The following is a 19407-nucleotide window of genomic DNA, read 5'->3' on the forward strand; positions in this document are numbered from 1 at the left end:
AGAAGTAACTTCTGGTGGCTTGGTGGCAAGAAATGTCATTTAAGATTTTTTTTTTACTTTTGATTTCATTAGTATAGACTATTTTAAAGTCTTTAAAAGTTTTAAAGTTGCTTTCAAAACCAAGAAGTTAAATGATTTAATCTGCATCACAGCCAGTATGTGTTAGAGGCAAGACTCAGAACTTCCTGACCTTGATTTTGAGGCAATTTCTCCTAAAATTATATCTAGCAAATGTAAATCTAAGAAGGAAATAGACTGTTTAACTAACAACATGAAAGATCATGGAGTATCAAAGAGCTTCACCAGTACCTCCAGAACATAACAAGACCTAGACAGAGAAGGGCTTTCAGTACATTTGTTATATCCTTTATAAAAGATTTATGGGAGAGCAGTAATAAGTTTTATATGATAAGGGATAGATAAGTTGAAATCTGGATGAAGTAACCATATGTTTAAGACCACAGGTCCACTGAAGTAGAGAACAGCATTAACTAGTATTCCTAAAGCATTTTAAGGTTTGCGAAGTGTTATACTAACATTCTCATATTGTCTGCACAACCACTCTGAGAGGTGTGTATTATTATTATTCCCATTTTACCAATGAAGAGGCAAAGAAAAAGTTAAGAAACTTACTTAGATCACATAGCTAGTAAGTGTCTGAGGTTGGACATGAACTCCAATTTTCTTTTCAGACCAGGGACACTACTTCACCATTTATAGATGAATACCCAAATTCATTAGGTTACTTGTCCAAGTGAATGAGAAGCTAGGCAATATATATTTTTTGATTATTTTTCAATCTGGATACAAGATGATCAATCTCAAAATGTTGCTTTCACTTAAAGGAACATATAGCAACTATGCTTTCTAGGAACTGATGAGGATGTGTTGCTCCTTAGGTGAACCATGTCCCTTTATTTCTAGATATGTCTCAACCCTAATCCAGATTCACACCATAGTTCTATACAACAGTATTATTTTTAAACCTAATTCTTTTCACCACCACCATTCCTTTTCCCTTTTCCTATGGATATCAGAAGGAAAAATAATACACCAAATATAGTAGATACCATCCCCTACTGTTGTTTGCTCTTCATTCTTGAAGAGGACCATGACATTAGAGAGGTGATGCCATGACATGCAAGTGAATTGGATTTAAGTGAGGAGGGCTATGCAAAATCACCAGCCCCACTTTCTCCTCTGGAGTCATCTGGATGGCCAGTGGCAAAATATAGATCAGGATGACTAGAGATGGCCCTGGAGACTTTTGTCTTTTTAAGCTAAAATGTTTAAAAGGTCTGTTTGAAATAATGCCTAGTAATTAAGACTAATAACACCACCCAGTACTACTACTGCAGAGACAAGGTCTTCCTTAGTCACAGAAGTTCCTCAGTCCTGTGATCTTCCCCCAGGACAGAATACTACCAGCTATGTCTCCCTATAAGCTAGAAGGTAAGGCTGGCTTTCTAGAATGTCTACTCAAATATCACTAGTAGAGAAAAGATGGAGATGGAGTCTTGAATATCTGTGTTCAAGCATTCTCTCTTCCTGCTTACCTCACCAAAGACAGCTATTATATTTAAATAAATGGAACAAGACTAATTCCAGAAAGGTCATCATAGGAAATCTTGAACTTGAAATAGGAAGGCAGAGTCTACATCTTCACTATTATAGCCAGCTCAGTATACCATATTTTAGAAAGATTATTAACTAAAGAGCATCCAAAGGAACCAGGTCAGTGAAGTACTTGAATATCATGATATACTTAAATCAAATGAAGTTAAAAGATGTTTAGCTAAGAGAATAGGTGGAGATAGCTAATAGCTGTCTTTAAGGATATGAAGAACTGATTGTATGTTCTACTTAGACCCAAAGGACACAATCAGGAGGAATATGTAAAGTTGGCAAGAGGCAAGTTTAGGGGTAAGCTAAGAAAAAACTCAATACATATCAGAGCTATCCAAAAGAGGAATGGATGGCTCAAGGCAAAAGTAGATCCTTATTTTCTCGAGGTCTTCAAGCAAGGGCTATACAAACACTTATCAAATATTCTGTAGTCTCCTTCCAAGAGTGGAAGCACTAGATAACTTCTGAGGTCCTGTACATCTCAGCCCACAAGTGGTAGCTCATCTGGCTCATTCAACTAAGCTTTGTTTTCCCTTAGTTACCACTTCTGTCATAGAATTAGGACAATACTATGCAATCAATATTTAATTGCACACCTACCTGGATCTGCTCCACATCTTTACTGGTATCTTAAGACAAAGGTGACTGGTCATTGTCAGGCTGACTCTTGCCTCACTCTTCCCCACAATGAGTTTTTCCTCAAATGTTATCTTAAAGTTTTATACTGTTTCAACCCACAGTAATAACACAATTTCCAATCCAAAAAGGGGTTTTGTTTTGGTTTTTTTTGTTTTTTGTTTTTTTTTACAATTCCCTCTTCCAAAATTTACAAAAAAAAAAAAAGAGGACAAATCTTTTCCATTTACAGCTATTTTCCAATTATAGAAGTGGTTTTGGTTAACACATCTAGTTTGAGTCTTCTCTTTCTTCATAATTCTTTAACTGAAGGTGTGGTTCATGAATTGAAGCAAGGCTGCTTTCTGCAAACAGCTCCTGGGGGGAGGGGGAGGGGGAATTGACAATCCTTCCAAAAGAAAAAAATTCTGAAAGCAGTTTGCTATTGCAACTTTTGATTGGAAAAATGGTGATGAATAGCCCAACTATCCACAGGTATCTATTATATTTGTTACAGCAGCCACCTCCTTCAAGTTCAGAGACTCCCTGGGATAACACACCTGTTCATCATGAGCCTTTACTTCCTTATGAGGTCAATCTCAGTTTGTATCATCTATCCCAGTAGTTTGTCTGTGATGTGTCCTTCAAAAACAACCTCACATATGTGAAGCAGGCTCAGAGGTTTTGCATTCCACCACTGGCTCCTTGGAGGATGAGTATGATTTCTGCAACTGAATCCCAAAGCCCTTTCCCCAGGGTTTCTTCCTTCTCTCTTTCTCTCTCTTGCAGTCACCAGTTCACACCTGACTTCCAAGGAAATCTGAAGGTTTCTCCTATCCTTGAGGTCAGCTGTTTGCAAGTATAACTTCCATTCAACCAGTACAAAGTAAGGGTTAAAAAAATTTTACAAGATAATTAAGGCAAGAAATAAATTGAAGCAACATGTCATATTGAACCATCACTTCCCAAAATAATAGGAAAACTTTTCACTTTAACCCTTTCTCACCCTGGTTTTACTTTCCCCTTCAACCTCTCTGCGACAAACCTTCAATCAGTTGAACATATTCTTCTAATTTCCCTAGTCTTACCCTTTTAAGTGAAACAGTTCATTGTCCTGTAGCTATTATCTCAGTCTATCAAAGGCCCATCTCATGTGGCTCAGACTTCATCTTTTCCAGGTCCTCAAAGCTTGCCTTATCACAACTCTCCCAGTGTTCAGATCTATCTTTTCAAGCATTAAAACTGATTCCTTCTGGCACCTACCACCAGGTTCCAATTGGCTGAAAGACTGACAGCAGATGGGTCCAATGAACATTTCATATTAATCTCTGCCCAGCTATAAGCTCTGTTATTGAAGATTGATTCTTTCCCTACCTTCCAACTCTACTAAATTTTCTTTAAATTATATATTCCAAAATTTAAAAATATTTCAATGTTTTAAATGGATAATAATAACCTAATTTCCACTGGGAAGAAGAAAACATCAGGTGTGCAAGGAAGACAGAAGGATAGAGATGAGGATAGGGGCAGATTCCGTTGGTGGCCTTAAATTGTGTGTGAGATGGAAAGATAACCCTAAAAAAATTAGGAATAAAAAATGGGAAATGGGAGGGAAATCCCTTTCTTAGACTGGCTATGTATAAGGCAAGCATTAACTACCCAGGTTTCAGATTTTAGACATAAGGTGAAAGGAGAAGAGAAACCAGTGTCAAGGAAGCAGGAGATAAGAACAGCCACAATAGGGACAGTAAGAAAGAAAAGAGAAAGCAGAAATTGTCTGAGCCTTCTTAGGCCTGACTGCTTTCTGCCATGAATAGGTGTGAACATGTCACTCTCCCCACCCCTCTGCCTCCCATCCCCCGAAAAAGTGTAGTAGTTTGAAGGTCGAAAGATAGCAGAGCCTGAAGAATGTACCCCCAAGCAAGAAGCTGAGCAGGATAGAGGCTAGAGAAGAGTTCTTTCCTTTCCTCTGGACAGGAAAACTCTTCTCTAGACAGTGTAATGAGAACAAGAAAGCCTATCTCTAATAGACAGACAGTTTCAGGGTCCAGTTCACTTTATTAAGAAACCTGATTATTCAAAAGGAAGGGACAGGGAAACCCCCAAATCCTAGTGGTGAAGGCACTTCCCAACTCCTATGGCATCACAACCAGAGGAAGAAGTTGCCTCTCACCCCCACCCTCCAAATCATACAGGGGAAATTACTGGGAGAATTCCAATTAGACATCATCCCATCCTAAGCAAAGGAGCAAAGTGACTCCAAATAGTAGGAGGTGGGAAACTCTCTAAGGACAAGAGAAGTGGGGCAGACATGCTACTGGGAATATTTTTAAATGAGTAAACACTCAATTCCCAGGATAGAGCAATCAAGGAAGTTCAAGCCCTATTAATGGCCACCATTCTCCACCCCACCCCCCTTAGCATCCCCTCTAATTTTTGTTTTTTGTTTTTTTAATAGGCCATAGTACCTCAGGATAGAGAGTGAGATAAAGAGCTAGGAAAGGATAAGTGGAAATCTAGGAGAAAAAGCTAAAGTTGGGAAATTACAGGAGAGGGAGAAGGCTAGACTAATCTTGAGGGGAACTCTATTATTGTTACAAACATCTTGTAGCAATAGCATGCTAAATCCCACCCAGCCCCAATACCCCCGATGAAAAAACCCCTCCCGAGTTCCCTGGACTCCACAGCTCGGCTCCAGTCTGTTGTTCCTTTTCTGGGGACACTAAAATGGGGGTTCGGTGCAGGTGACAGGTTAGAGAGGTTCAGAAGGACTCTTCAGAGTGACTGTGGGGAGAAGGCATCTCAGAAGTCAAACTCCTCGTGGTCCCCAGTTCCCTCCTCCCCTTGGGGCCCCCATACTCGTCGGTAATTACTCTCCAACTGACGCTGTCTTTGTCGCTCTTTCTGCGCCTCCTCTGCTCCCTGGATCTGAAGTATAAAAGGAAGGGAGGATGAAATGGGAGATATTGATTAAAGAACCAGAGAAAGCACCGAGGACTTAAAGAAAGTAAACATCTGATGAGAGGTGAAGGGCATAATCAGGAGAGAGGTGACTCACCAGGATGTTGAAGAAAATCTCCTTTAGGTTCTTGGTGTCCTCATCAGACAGCCAATGTCCATCCTCCTCCTCAGTCTCTCCAGCTCCTGGCCGAACAATCTTGATCTCAACTTTACCTAAGGGAGGGGCCAAAAGGAGAGATGAGAATTAGGAATCTCAACAGAGTTTCCATGAGATGGATCCCCTCCCCAGTGGTCCACCCACAACCTCTCCTTTCATCCTTTCATCTCCGCTTAGAATTGTCTCTCCCAGTTGGAATGTTTGCTCCTTAACAACAGGGACTCTCTTGGCATTCTAGAAGCTTATCACTGGGCCCTGCAAATGCTTAATAAATGTTCTGTTGTGTGTTCCACCCTCTCCTTGGGCAGCCCTCCCCAACTCCAGCCCTCCCAGTCCCCCAAGTCTCTCTTTCCCACCTTCAGCTGTGAGCCCCTCCCTCTCAAGCAGGTCCTTCACCAGTCCCTCTATATGTTTCACTTGTGGATTTTCCCGCTTCATCTCAAAGACAGACAGATCCTGGTTTGGGCCTCCAGCACGGAGTCTGGTGACCCGAACTCTGACCCGGCGCTCAGTTTCCTCATCTTTTGGAGGACACAGCAGTGGTAAGGGAAGCAGGGAGAAGGAGAATAGCATACAAGGAAACATAGAGGAACAGAGAAGACAGAGTCATAAGTCATTAAGTCAGAGATAAAGGAGCCATTCTTATTACCAAGCCCCACCTACTTTTCAACCTTATGTTGAACATAACAGCCCTGATATATACATAATAATTCCCAAAAATTTAGGCCAGTAAGCCCTTCACCAAATTCAATGGGTTTCCCTCCCAGAATCATTCCCTATCCCAAACTAAACTCTCCTTTATATTGCCCATTATCCATGGGATTTTGGAGAATAAACACCGAGGAGTATAAGAGAATAATAACTGTGAATGCCATGAATGAAATCCATCCATCAGCAGGGAAACTTAACCATTTTTGCAAAATGGCAGCAACCAAGTGCAGAATTCCAATGCTGGATGGGCAGGCTCATTTGAAGCTATTTGTTTGGGTTTTTTTAGTTTTGGCATATAGGCCTCAACAACTGAATTTCCTGCTCCTGAATGACTGCTTTTACCTGTGGACTGAGGTGGGGGAGGGCTAGTTGGAGGGGCAGTACCACCTTCCATGGGCCCTTCCCCCTGGTCAGGTCCCTGCCTTCCATCCATCCTCTGAATGAGCTTGTTGAGAGTGGATGCCAAGGCCTGGGAGGCTTGACTACGTTCTGTTGCACTCCTTGGCTCCTCTGGATCCAGCTCTGATTCTGCCTAGAAACACACAACAAAAGTGGGGGACAGGGGAATAGAGGAAGAATTAGGGGCAGCTGTAGGGATTTAAGAGAATCCAAATCCTCTGCTCATGGCTTGGGAGTCTAATTACGGCTCCAACTCCTTTGTCTCCCAAACCTTATAACTTTCATTTCATAGCTGAAGAAGGTAGCTGGACTATAATATGAAGATTATGAGATTTAGATCCAGAGGACCCTGGTTTGAGTCTTATCTTATTCACCTGGTGTGTGCCTTAAATCCCTGAACCTCAATCTTCTGATCTGTAAAATGGGGTTAATATCTCACAGGATTTTTGTGAAGATCAAATGAGAATGAAATGCATTTAGTAAACCACTGAAATAGTAAGAAAATATCAGCTATCATAATTATTTACCCCTCTGCTCCTTTCCCATATTTCCTCCTTTGTGATCCCACGTGCTTCCCTCTGTCTCCCAAGAGGGGATCAGACTGGTAATGCATCTCACCTCCTGTATGATGTTATCCAACTCCTTCTCCATCCCAGTCTTCACCTCAAACCGGAGTCGGCCTCGGTCTGAAGGTAGTAGCATTCCTTCTAGCTCCTTTTCAAATTCCCCCAAGAGTTGTTCTTCTTCATCATCTTCTTCTTCCTCACTCCTCTCTTCTTCACCACCATCAGCTTTGACCTCTGGTCCCTCCTGGGTGACTTCTGTGGTGGTCTCTGCATCTCCTTCCTGGACTGGGTTTAGTTTCCCCTGTCACAAGGAAAAGATTGGGGAGAAAGAAAAGCTGAAGGGTGAAGACTGAGGAAGTAAGGTCCAGAAGGAAATAAATAAGAGACAGCTGTTTCTCAGAGTGGTTCTGAGGAGCTCTCAGGAGAAATGAAAGAAAGGAGGGGGTCTTTATGGACTTGGGAAAGGACAACTAGAAGAAAAAGACTCAAAACTGGAAAATACATGAGAAGCCCAGAATAAATAAAGATATCACCATCAGAATAAATTAAGGTACTACCACCAGAATAAATATACATCAGAGACATAACTATCATCAAACTCAAGAGCCATACCTTTTTTGTCCCACCTTTCAGTTCTTCTATGAATCGAACCAAGTCCCCTGGGTTCCGAATGACCTTGACTTGCACATTGTCATGAAAACCTGGAGAAAAATGACAGTTGACAACTCACTATGTGCAAAACCCCTTACAGATTTTTGGGGATGAGGTGAAGAGAAACAGAGAGAGCAAAATAGAGGAGACAGGTCCATGCCCTCTCTATTGCCAGGCTAGTGGGTAAAATAAAGACCCAAAGGATTAGAACAGATGATGAAAAAGCCCATCAGCTGATGCCAGATACTAGTCTGAGGCCATTTCTTCCTCCTCCTCTTGCATTCCCACTTTCCCTCTTCCCATCCTATCTCAGCTCAGTCAGGCCTCGATCTTAGGAACAACCAAAAGCCTCCCAGTGGACACCCAGATAATAAATATCTGCCTGGAATATAGGGCAGCTGGGAAAAGGAAAACAACATATTGAGTAATAAAGATGCTTACTAAATTCAAATCCTACTTAAATGATGATGATGTTATGAAAGGTGAAAGGAAAAATCTTTTGGAAGAAGATTCAGATGAAGATTTTTTTTCCCAAGGGGCTCATCTGGACCAAAATTTGGACTTCAGGATGACAAAATTAGGCATGTACAGAATCAGGTAAATGAAGTTATTGATATCATGCCAGAGAATACTGCAAAAATGATTGAAAGAGGAAACACTGGGTGAGCTACAAGACAAATTAGAAAGCTTATTAGATAATGCAACAGCTTTTAGCAAAAGATCTAAAAAGCTTCAAAGATAAATGTGGGGGGCAAGGATGAAAAATGAATGGCACCATTGCTCTGGTCACTGTTATCTTTTACTGGTGATTATCATTCAATTTGTCCTGAAATATCAGACTTCATTCAGGAAACATGGGTCTCCTATAAGATAGTTCTGGGCAATTAAAAAAAAAGAATGTTGCTGCATAATTTAATGAAATATGTATGTAACTTTCAAAAGTTTTTTTCTCAAGAAGTAAAAAGAAACATTTTCAGTTCAAACTAGAGCATTAAGTAATTGGATTGGCCTCTTCTCCTTCACCAAAATATGCTCTCAATAATTTATTTTTAAAACAGAAACATCTACTTTACCATGCTATAGGGTCCTAATTTGAAAGTAGATACTTGTCAACACATTACTTATATAAAGTTAAACACTGATGATATTTATAATTTAACACAATTTCCTTTGGTGAACTAGAGAAGTTGTGATTTATTTCATCAAGTTCAGGGATAGGGTGGGAGGTAAGAAATCAAATATTATGTTTAAAAAGGGATGGTAACCATACAGTTAATGGTTACAGATGTATAATTTTTCTTACATTTAAAAAAATAGGTTTTGGAAATGGTTTCCATATATTTATGGAGAAATTAATATTTTCAATATCGCTACTTTCAACCATGATTAAAAATATTCCAATAAACCTATTTTGCCTGTATGTAGAATTTGTGACAAAATTTTTGGAAGGTGGGGAGTGGAGCTATAGTAGTGTATTCTGATCAGTCTTAAAGCATAATCTGACACAATTTAGGCAGCAAAAGAGACTAAAGAAGAGGAGAGCATCAGTGGACTGATGGGAATAATGGCTCCTAAATATGGGTGCACTGCAATAGAAAACAGTTAGCTTTTATTTTCTTCCAGTACTAAATGGAGTGAAATCAAAAGATAATGAGTAAAGGACATCCATAGATACTCACTTTGTTCCAGTATTTTACCCTCAACAAACCCTCTTTCTAGAACTGCTAATAAGTCAGTTGCTTTAACTGTGATCACCTTTCCATGTTCATCATCCAGCTATTTGTATGAAGTGCTAACATGCCATGAGATGGCCCCAAAGCAAGCAGCAGGACCTAAAAGAAGCCCCCAAGAGCCTGAATAATCCACAAATGGGATCATCTCTACCTGAAAAATCTCATGCTGGCTAATGTTGAAAGTTTAACATTTTTTTTGACCTATTCTCACTTAACAAATAAAGACAGGCTATGGGGGAAAGAAACAAACATTCACATACAAAACATAAGTAGCTGGAATGTTAAAGGCTCTTATGAGAAATAAGGCCATGGATTTTGATGCCAATATAACCACATACTAGCTATGGGATTTGTCAAGCCAGATCTCTTAGGCTCAGTTTTATCATCTCTAAAATGGGAGTAATTTAATACCTGAACTATGTCATGTGAAGATCAAATTAAATAAAATGAAAGCAAATTGAAAAGTCCTATACAAATTTAAGATACATATTACTGATATAGCAAAATTAAATGAACAAGACTTATGCATACTATCTGCAAGGTACTATACTAAGCATTGGGAATACAAACACAAAGAATAAAAACTTCTACCTCAAAGAGCTTACATTCTAAAAGATAAGACAAGATGTAATATGTATAAGTGCCTACAGAATAAATATCAGTACCAAGTATTTATATATAAGAAAGGAAGGAAAGAAGAGTCTAGCAGGTGGGGAGTGGGGAGAGAATCAGAAAAAGGGTTTATATAAAAAGTGATTCTTGAGCCAATCTTGAGGGATTCTCTATGATACAGATGACAAGAGAGATTAATTAGCAGTTCAGAGCTCAGAAGGGAAAAGAACAGAAGTAGACCAAGTAGGCTGGATGAAAGGGTTCTAGAAGAAAAGTAATAATGAATCTGGAAAGGATCAAGTTGTAAAGCACTTTAAAAGTCAAAGGAAAAATATATTTTATCTAGAGGCAATAGGGAGCCACTGGCAATTGCTAAGCGGGCAAGTGCTATGGTCAGGTCTGTGCTTAAGGAACATCCTATAAGCAGTTATATAGGAGAAGCATTGTGGTAGGGAGAGGCTTGAGACAAGAAGACTGATTAGAAGGGCAATAATTAGAAGGGCAAAGGTCTAAGTAAAAAGTGCTGAGGACCTAAACTTATGGTGATGATGTAAGTGAGCATAAAGGAGCAGTCAATTGTAAGGGACACATGTAGAAAATGCAAGATTTAGCAATTGATTGGATGTGTAGGTGAAGGAGAAAGAGAAACCAAAAGGGAGACAAACCAATGGAAGTAGAAAGTATCCCACAGCTACAAAGCTACAAGGCCCTGTTATGCCTCCACTTAGACTACTCAAACTCTTTGGAAGAGTTTTGGACTTTGGAAGACTAAAGGGGATGTTCTCAGAGGTAGAGGTTGGGTTTTTTAAAGTTCTATGTTCCTTATTACACCAAAGAATTAAATGATTGTCCACAAGTCATTCCTATAGAATTGGGAGTTTGTGTAAAAACCCAAACTTGTCATGAAGGCTGTCCACAACCTTCCTCTTCTGGTTTCCCCCAGTTTCCACTTACAGTGTGAATAGAACTAACTCACCATCTACAGGATCTGCTGCTGGACCTTCTTTCTCCAGATTGGAGTCCTGCTCCTAATTAGGAAGAAAAGGTACATGGCTCTTTATTTCCTGCCCCCATCCAAGTATATCCCTCCACTTCAAGTAAACTTCAGGTGTCTCATTATGGTGACATCACAAATGATCCTCACTACTCCCTAATTCAGAATGGACTACCAAGAAGTTGGTTCTTACCTCCACCTCAGCCTCTTGCTTTTGGGGATTCTGTTCTTCAGTCTCAAGAGGCTTGTTCCAGATATCTGATTCTCCAGGGTCACCTTTGGGTGGGGTCATACCTGGGAGTGGGGAATGGGATAAGGCAAGGTCTGAAGAGAAAAAGGAAGTGGAGGGACAGTACCTCCTCTATACAGATCTAAATCAGTGAAATAAAGGGGTCAAGATATGTGGCACCCCCTTCCCTTCCCAGGGGCTTCTATAACTGGCAGGAAAGAGCCATCTCACAGGATAACTGAGAGGAAATATGACCTGTTCCCTTTGTATTGAGGACACCAAACTTTGTCTCACTCCACATTTCAAGGTCTGGGTTGTGAAGCTTCTCAGAAATTTCTTCGATTTTCTGCTTTGCATCTACTGGGGAAAAAATAAAAAGGAAATTAATTGGAGAGCCTAAGAGACTAGGTATTCAAAATATCTCTTTCCCCCATTCCTCTCCCCTAATTATATCCCAGACCCCCTGAGACTTACACACTTGTCCCTGGATATATGCTCCATACTGCTCTGGCTGTAAGGTAGGGTGGCATCGGATAGCCTGGGGGGCAGCACTTGGAGGAGGTCGAAGAAGAGGATGAGAGCAGAGTCGGGGGGTCCGAATAGTCAGCACATAAGAACATGATTGAGGCTCGTCCACCCGATCAATGTAGTCACCTGAAGCATCTGAACCTTCATCACACAGAAACTGACCAGGAGAGAGTAGGGATTCAAAAGGGATAAAGATAGGGAATGAGACAATGTGGGGTTTATCGTTGCTATTAGGGAGGGATAAAAGGAGAGGGAGATTTGAAAAGGGGAATAAAAACCTTCATTATACAGAGAACTAACTAGAGTGACAAGCCAGAGGATCATTAAATGTAGGAGAACTGGCCCTTAGAAGACAATTCTGCTCTCTCTCTTCAAGGTTCAAATGGTTTGTCAAAAAGAGAGATAGCTTCCATTTTCCCAAACTCACCCGGACTTCAGTCTCCCTGGGTCGACCATTCAGATCACATTTGGAACCATTTCCATAATTCTGACTGTGGTAGCGTTTCAAGCGGTGTTGCTTGGAGGCCTAATGTACAGAGGAGGCAAGAGAGACTAAGAGAAGGGGGAAATGCTGTAAAGTGGGAGGGGCAGCTCTGAGAATGCCATAATACTTGAAAAAGGTCTTAGGAACTAAGTCTGAATGGTCATTCAACCCTAAGAAGCTAGTTTGCCTAACCCAAGTCCATTCCCTGTTCCCCAGAGTTCTCAGGACTCCCACCCAGTCTTTACTTTCCCTCACAATCTGCCAAACACCACTACCTTGGCAGTCTCATCATCCCAGTTGAAGGAAGATTGGTAATATCCAAGATAGAGAACAGAACCTTTGATCTCTGAATCTACAAGAAATACCAAAGGATAGAATTGTTACTTTCTGAAAGAAGAGGTCAGAATAAGGTGAACTATCCTTCATATAGTATTATAGAGAACTTAGTGGGAGAGTTAAGGAATTAGAGGAATCACCTTCCATGTGGTATTGTTGTATGTGGCGTCCATAACAAAATTCATATGTCCACCAGTCCTTGGTCTAACAATGACAAAGTTAACAGTCAGTAAGGCTGTGGGGAGTGGGGAAGGGTCTGTCCATCTCCTAAGATCCTTTTGTCCACCTTTATACCTTCCTCAGCAGGAAATCCTTCTCTCTGGAAGGAAATCCCTTACTACCCCTCCTTTGTCTGGAGGTCTTCCTTCAATGCTTCCTCCAGCTGCCATTTTAGCCCTCCCCTATCATTCTGACTTTCATGAAAAAGCTTTTAATTCTATCCGAAGCCCCAAATCTTTCCATCTCCTCCAGGTGAACTCCTCCTCCCAAACTCTCCATCCACAGTCTAATACTCTTAACTTCTCATAACCCAACACTTTATTAGGTTGTGTTTAAGGTCTGAGTAGAGCATTATTTACTCTTGGTTAGTCAGTCTATGCCCTAGTCTCTCAAACCTCCTTCCTCAACAGCCAACCCTCCAGGCTCTCCACTCCAACAGTCATTTTATTTAATCTGGGGCCCTCCTGCTCCCTCCTCCAGCCCCATTCACTTTCACTAGGCAGGGCGCATCTCTCATGGGGTTCAGCAGCTCGGGGACTCCGGGCCCTTTATAAGGAGGGGCCTCCTCCTCATGTTCCCGCTGGAAGTGAATGGCTCCCGCTGGCAACCTGCATTCGTATCGCTGTTTGTACTTGGAGGAAACAATCACGACCTCTGAAGACTGGCTCTGGAAGAGGAAAGCATAGGTTTTGGGGGGTGGAATAGAGGAACAGCGGATGACAGAGATCAATGACGACAACAGTAATAGCCTAGCCAAGCCTGGAAGAGAACGCAGTCAAGGAGGAAAATGGTTAACTAGATCTGCAGCTGCCCGTGGGAGGGAAGAGAAGGCAAGGACAGCGTGCACACGGGGTGTGCTCCATGCATCTTGTGCAGAGGCCAGGCTAACTTCCTGCCTCCGACTCACACCGGGAGGGAGGAATCTTAAGTCCCCCTTTCGGGACTCAGTTTCCCCATCTGTAAAATGGAGGGTCTGAAGTCTTCAACATCCAAAGAGAGAGATGGAGTGACATCTTCCAGGGTCCTCCTCCCTGTCCCCTCCCTCTCCGCTCTCGGGGTCCTCAGCGTCCTTTCTTCCCCTCCCTGATCTCTGCATCCCAGCCCCTGCCCTATCCACCCCACCCCCTCCACTCCCGCTTCTGCTCCTGCTTCCCCGAGGCTCACCTGACCCCCGATGACAGGCCGCGGCAGGATCTCGATGCCATACCGCATCTCATTCAGCTCCTCCAGGTTCAAGCTCCCGACAACACAGGCCGGCAAGTCGGACAACAGCGACCCCAGGAACAGAGGCCATAGCAGCTGAAAGAGCAGCGACGTCGCCGCCATCTTTCGTCCCTCGGCCCTAACCCGAGAGCAGCCGCTTCCGCCCTGAACCGGGCAGCCACCTCGCCTCGCCTCCTTACGCATACAAATTTCATTGGTTCTCCCTTCTGCCTGTCATAGCATCTCGGGTTCCTATTGGTCTATGTGATGTTAGGCAGTATGTATGAGAGCGACGGAATGACGGACAGGCGGGAGGACTGACAGAAAGATGGACGGAGGGAGGGGCAAAGAGACAGGCTGACTGACTAAAGAGAGCGGGGGTGTTTGTGGAGGCGGGGGGAATGGAAAGAGGTGAGCTTCGGTTCTGTTATTTCTAAGGCTTCTTACCTGCCATGAATGGATTGGCTGGAGTCAGCGCTGAATCAGCCAATAAGCAGCTAGGTCAGTAGCTCTCCTCTAGTAGGGGCGTGTCTGAGCGGAGGACGCCGGAGGCCGAGGTATCTTCTTGGACCCGACTAGCTGTCAAATCTAATCGGGCAACTTTACCTCTGCGGTTGGGCGGGGCAAGGAAGATCAGCCCCTCCGCCGCTGGGCGGGCCACCTGCTGCCGAGGGAATAGGGCCCGGTTCTCCGATTCTGAATGTCTCATTAAAAGAAGGGTAGGAAATCAACATTTTTGAAGCATCTACTAGGTGCTGGGAATAATAAAGATAAAAACGAACCTCTGGCTGCCCTGCACTGTGATGGAATGAAACCTAGGCAGGGATAGCTGTAATGATTTCTAATTGTTATTCTATTAACCACAAAGTGCTGGGTAACCCTGGGCACGTCGCTTGACCTATCTCATCCTCAGTTTCCTCACTTGTAAAACGGAGATATAATAGCACCTGTCTCATGGGGTTGTGAAAATAAGATAGCACATATAAAACGCTTTGCAAAGCTAAACGCTAGTACTAATAATTAACAATGCCTATTTAATTTGTAACCCTGGGAGCACCCTTCTTTCCAAAGTCTTCAAAATGGACACCAACTGCACCCCGGACCATCGCCAACCATCTCGATTTTTGTTCCGCCATCGGACTTCGATGACTCTGGAAGACAGAGTGAGGCTGACGACATTTCTCAACTAAAATCCAGTCTACTAGCAAGTCAAGATATCACTCACCATGTTGTGATGTCATGGATCCTCTTCGGAAAAGGGAAGATGAACAACGACAATGGAGATCTGTTCTCTCCTACAAGGCCAACATCACCTAAATACTAACTTAGTTGCCATGGTTATTTCGATAGACCTTGAGCCAAGGGTATTTGTGAGGCTCAAATAAGATAATGGATATAAAACATTCTTACCAATCTTAAGGCACTATATAATGATGATTATTATCATCATCATTATTAGGCCTCTAGTCTGATGATAATTTTATTTTCGAGCCTTCTGCTCCATTCCGGCTTAGCTCCAGCTATGTTTATAGAGCAATACAGGAGTATGCTGATAAATGTTAATTAACTGATCTCTCCAAATATAAAAAAAAAATGCCTGCATGCACATTTATTTATTTATTATAGCTTTTTATTTACAAATTATATGCATGGGTAATTTCACAGCATTGACAATTGCCAAACCTTTTGTTCCATTATTTCCCCTCCTTCCCCCTATCTCCTCCCCTAAATGGCAGGTTGACCAATACATGTTAAATACGTTAAAGTATAAATTAAATACAATATAAATATAAATGTCCAAACAGTTATTTCTGGATGCATATTTAAAGATTAAACTGAATTACTAAAACTTTTGAAAATCCAGAAATTTTAAAAAATCAAGGCCTAATGTGTAGCCTTTGACAATTTCTGAGGAACAGATATTCAAACTGAAAATTTAATAATCAACTCCAATTCAAGCTGGCTCCAGCACACCCTTGCAAGAGTGGCCATGGAAGAAAGAAGGTAATAGAAAAAAGGAGGGAACAGATATTTATTGCTCAAGATGGCTCATTGGAGTCTGGAAGAAATGCAATCTCAGATACTTAACACTTCACACTTCCTAGCTGTGTGACCTTGGGCAAGTCACTAAACCCCAACTTTTGCCCAAAAAAATTAATTAATAAAAACAAAAATACAAGTCATTATAATTATGCTGCAGGAGCTACCTTGAAGCACTGACCCAGGATCAAGATCTAAACTATCTCTAAGCTTTAAAGCTGGTTTTGAGTTAAAGAAGAAAGTAGTAAAGAAAGAACTATGTCATTATGTGAGGGTAGTTTTTGTCCAGATGCAAACTAGAGACAATTTCAAGGTAAGGCAATGAATATAAATTTCCCAGGCAACCTGGACCCCTTCAGCTCCCAGCTGTCCAACTTATTTCCTATTTATCCCCTCATAAGGAGAGAGAATGGAAGAGAACTTTTTTTAAAATGACCCTGCTAAAGTTGTCAGTTAAGTACTATGCCAAATGCTGAGAATACAAAGAAAGATAAAATTAAAAATAAAAAAACCAAAACCAACACTTATTCTCCAGTAGCTCATAGTTTCATGGGGGAGACAATATGCAAATATTGTTGTGCAAACGATCTATATAGAAGATAAAATGGTAATAACCAACAGAGAGGATACACTAACAGTGAGGGGGATTGGGAAAAACTTCTTGTAGAAAGTGGGATTTCAGTTAAGATTTGAAGGAAGCCAGGGAAGGCAGGTGGTGGAGATAAGGAGGCAGGTGATTCTATACCTGAAAGATGGCCAGAGAAAATGCCCAGAGTCAGGAGAGAAGGTGTTGTTCTAGAAACAGCAAGTAGAAACGGCAATGACCAGTGTCATTAGATTCAAGAGTATATACAGAAATGAGGGATGAAGTATAGGAAGACTGGAGTGCAAGAGGGAGAAGGATTATAAAGAGCTTTGATATTGGAATAAATAGAGAACCACTGGTTATTGAATGCGACTGGGTGTGTAATAGTCAGATCTGCCCTTGAGTTCAATGGCCTGGAACAGGGAAAGATTTGAAACAGAATGGCAGTATTAAAGGATGGAAGGAGGGATATATGTTATAAAAATACAGACTGAATATGGATAGGGAGAAGGATAAGAGAAAATAAAGAGTGAAGGATGGGCTCTGAGTTTGAGTGAATGAGATGATGATGGTGCTCTCCACAAAAAAAGGAAAGAGGAAGAGAAGAGGCCTGTGGGGAAAGAGAATTAGTTTTGTTTTGGAGATGTCAAATTAGTGGACATGATGTGGATAAATATCCAGTAAAGGAGACTAAGAAAGGGTAACTAGATAGGTAAAAAAAAAAAAAATCAGAATAATGTAGTGTCATGAAAAGAATATCAAGGAAAAGAGGGAGTTTGACAATGCTAAAGACTGCAGAGAAGTCACAAAGGATGAGGACTGAGAAAAGACGATTAGATATATGTCACAATAATAGATCAAATAATAGAACAAACAGTTCTTGAAAGAAGAATTGCAAACTGCTCCAAATCACTAATAATAGGAGAAATGCAAATCAAAATAACCCTCTCCCTCAAAATTGGCAAAAAAAAAAAATCTTAAAAGATAGAAATCATCAATGTTGGAAGAGTTATGGCAAGATCATAATATTGGTGCATTATGGAGCTGTAAATCAGTACAACCACCTTGGAAAACAATTTGGAATCATGCAAATAGACTAAAATGTCTATATTCTTTGACGAAAAGATTCCATAATAGTTTATAAGGAAGAAACTCTCATAATACAAAATACTTATGGTCTTGTTTTGTCATTTCAGTTGTCTGACTCTTGATGAATGATCCAATTTGGTGTTTTCTTGACAAAGATAGGGGGGTTAAGTGACTTGCTTAGGATCACACAGCTAAGTATGTTTCTGAGGATAGATTTGAACTATGAAGATAAATCTTCAAGATTCCAAATCCATTTCACAACCTATTTGGTCATAAATATTTACAGTTACACTTTTTGTGATAGCAAAGAGTAGAAAACAAAAAAATTGTCCAGGGAATGGCTAAACAAATTGTGATGCACGAATGTAATAATATTAGTGGGATGTTAGAAATAACTAATGTGATGAATATAGGGAAACATGAAAAGAGCTACATGAACTGATTCAGAGTGAAATAAGCAGGGCCAAGAAAACAAAAAGCACAGTAACTACAAGAATAGGAACATAAAGAACAACACGATAGTGATATAAAAAAATTATCTATAAAACATTTAAAAATAAAAACTATTTTATTTAAAAACATTAAAAATGTTTAAAACAAAAAAAAAACAATAAAATTCGGAGCTGGGGTTGGGGGGTGATGTGATGGGAGAAAATCTTTGGTAACTTTGGAAAGAGCAGTTTCTGTTTAATGTTGAGGTGGGAAGTCAGACTAGTTAAGAAAATGAGAGGAAAGGCACTGATTATAAGCCTTTGTAGTTAAAGCAATCTGCATGTTGAAGTCCCCTTCCTTTACCTTCAGTTCCAGTTATTTAAATTGTTATTAAAGAAACTAGATGGCCATCTACTCTGAGACTATGGGATGAAGGCACCAAAAAGGATGGGGGAGGGGACAAGAGAGAGGAACCTTAGGAGGAAAGGAGATTTTGATTGTTTTCTTTAGCCTCCGGCTAAGATAGGGGTGAGTTAATTGGAGACTGTAAATTCTAATTAATTAGCTTCCGGGGGGCATATGAGTCCCGAGAGCTTCATAGAAACCCCAAAAGATCACAAGCCAATGAATAAACACTATTGCGGGGAGCAAGCAATTATTTTGCTGAGGACACCTTGCGCTGCTATTTCTGTTCTGTGGTTGCTGAGCCTGATAAGAAGAAATAGAGCGACTGTGCATGTATGAGCTTTCAATATACTAGTTGGTTAGGAAGCTTGTTTTGCTATCATGGGACGTCTTGCTTTGCTCAAGCACTCCCCCAAGTGGCTAGATATGATAAATATGTATACATTTAGATGTTAGCTATAATATTCACTGTTACTCAAACTGTTCTCCCATTCTCAAAAGAAAAAGAAAAAAAGATGGCTAATCTGATACTGCTCACTATAATTAAACAAGTCTGGATCACTGTGCGTGTATCAAAATAATAACTCAAGAATATTCATCAATATGTTTGCTTTTACCTGCCACCGAGAGGGCTGGTTAATTCGATGCAAACCACCATCACCACCACCATCATCTCCATCACCTCTACCACCAACAAACATTTAATCAAAAAGCATGGCAAATAAAGAGAACAAAATTTCCCGATGCCCACATAATCTCAGGTACAAAGCACATGTGATCAAGAAGCAAACATAAATGGAACACACGTGTAAAGTACATTATGAAAGCGCA

The 19407-nt window shown here is 40.9% G+C and overlaps 1 protein-coding gene across 9 annotated transcripts; it reads right to left on the reverse strand.

Moving 5' to 3' along the window:
* Window positions 1-2392: 2392 nt before the first annotated feature.
* OS9 (OS9 endoplasmic reticulum lectin) lies at window positions 2393-14243 on the reverse strand. Of its 9 annotated transcripts, none has more exons than XM_051962675.1 (16): window positions 13986-14199; window positions 13312-13488; window positions 12743-12806; window positions 12539-12618; window positions 12210-12308; window positions 11729-11939; window positions 11510-11614; window positions 11219-11319; window positions 11008-11059; window positions 7648-7736; window positions 7088-7336; window positions 6413-6602; window positions 5716-5880; window positions 5300-5415; window positions 5101-5169; window positions 2393-5025 (listed from the first exon to the last, which is right to left on the reverse strand). In XM_051962675.1, exons 1-16 carry the CDS (start codon window positions 14145-14147, stop codon window positions 5017-5019), a joined length of 1938 nt encoding a protein of 645 aa, XP_051818635.1. In that variant the 5' UTR covers window positions 14148-14199; the 3' UTR covers window positions 2393-5016. The 9 variants fall into 9 exon arrangements, with proteins under 9 accessions (XP_051818635.1, XP_051818636.1, XP_051818632.1 ...); XM_051962676.1 differs by having other exon boundaries at window positions 5127-5169; window positions 13986-14198; XM_051962672.1 differs by having other exon boundaries at window positions 5115-5169; window positions 13986-14196.
* Window positions 14244-19407: the final 5164 nt, after the last annotated feature.

This window comes from Antechinus flavipes, chromosome 5 (genome assembly GCF_016432865.1).
Source record: "Antechinus flavipes isolate AdamAnt ecotype Samford, QLD, Australia chromosome 5, AdamAnt_v2, whole genome shotgun sequence".
Taxonomy (NCBI): domain Eukaryota; kingdom Metazoa; phylum Chordata; class Mammalia; order Dasyuromorphia; family Dasyuridae; genus Antechinus; species Antechinus flavipes.

What these genes read in the sequence shown, in the direction of transcription:
- OS9 (XM_051962667.1), bottom strand. Translation starts at nt 14,228, where the DNA reads ATGCGTAAGGAGGCGAGGCGAGGTGGCTGCCCGGTTCAGGGCGGAAGC. An exon ending in TCCCCCACCTCAGTCCACAG is followed by an intron (nt 5,881 to 6,412) that starts GTAAAAGCAGTC and finishes GTCCTCCAAAAG; the next exon opens with ATGAGGAAACTGAGCGCCGG. An exon ending in AGATTTTCTTCAACATCCTG is followed by an intron (nt 5,170 to 5,299) that starts GTGAGTCACCTC and finishes TTTATACTTCAG; the next exon opens with ATCCAGGGAGCAGAGGAGGC.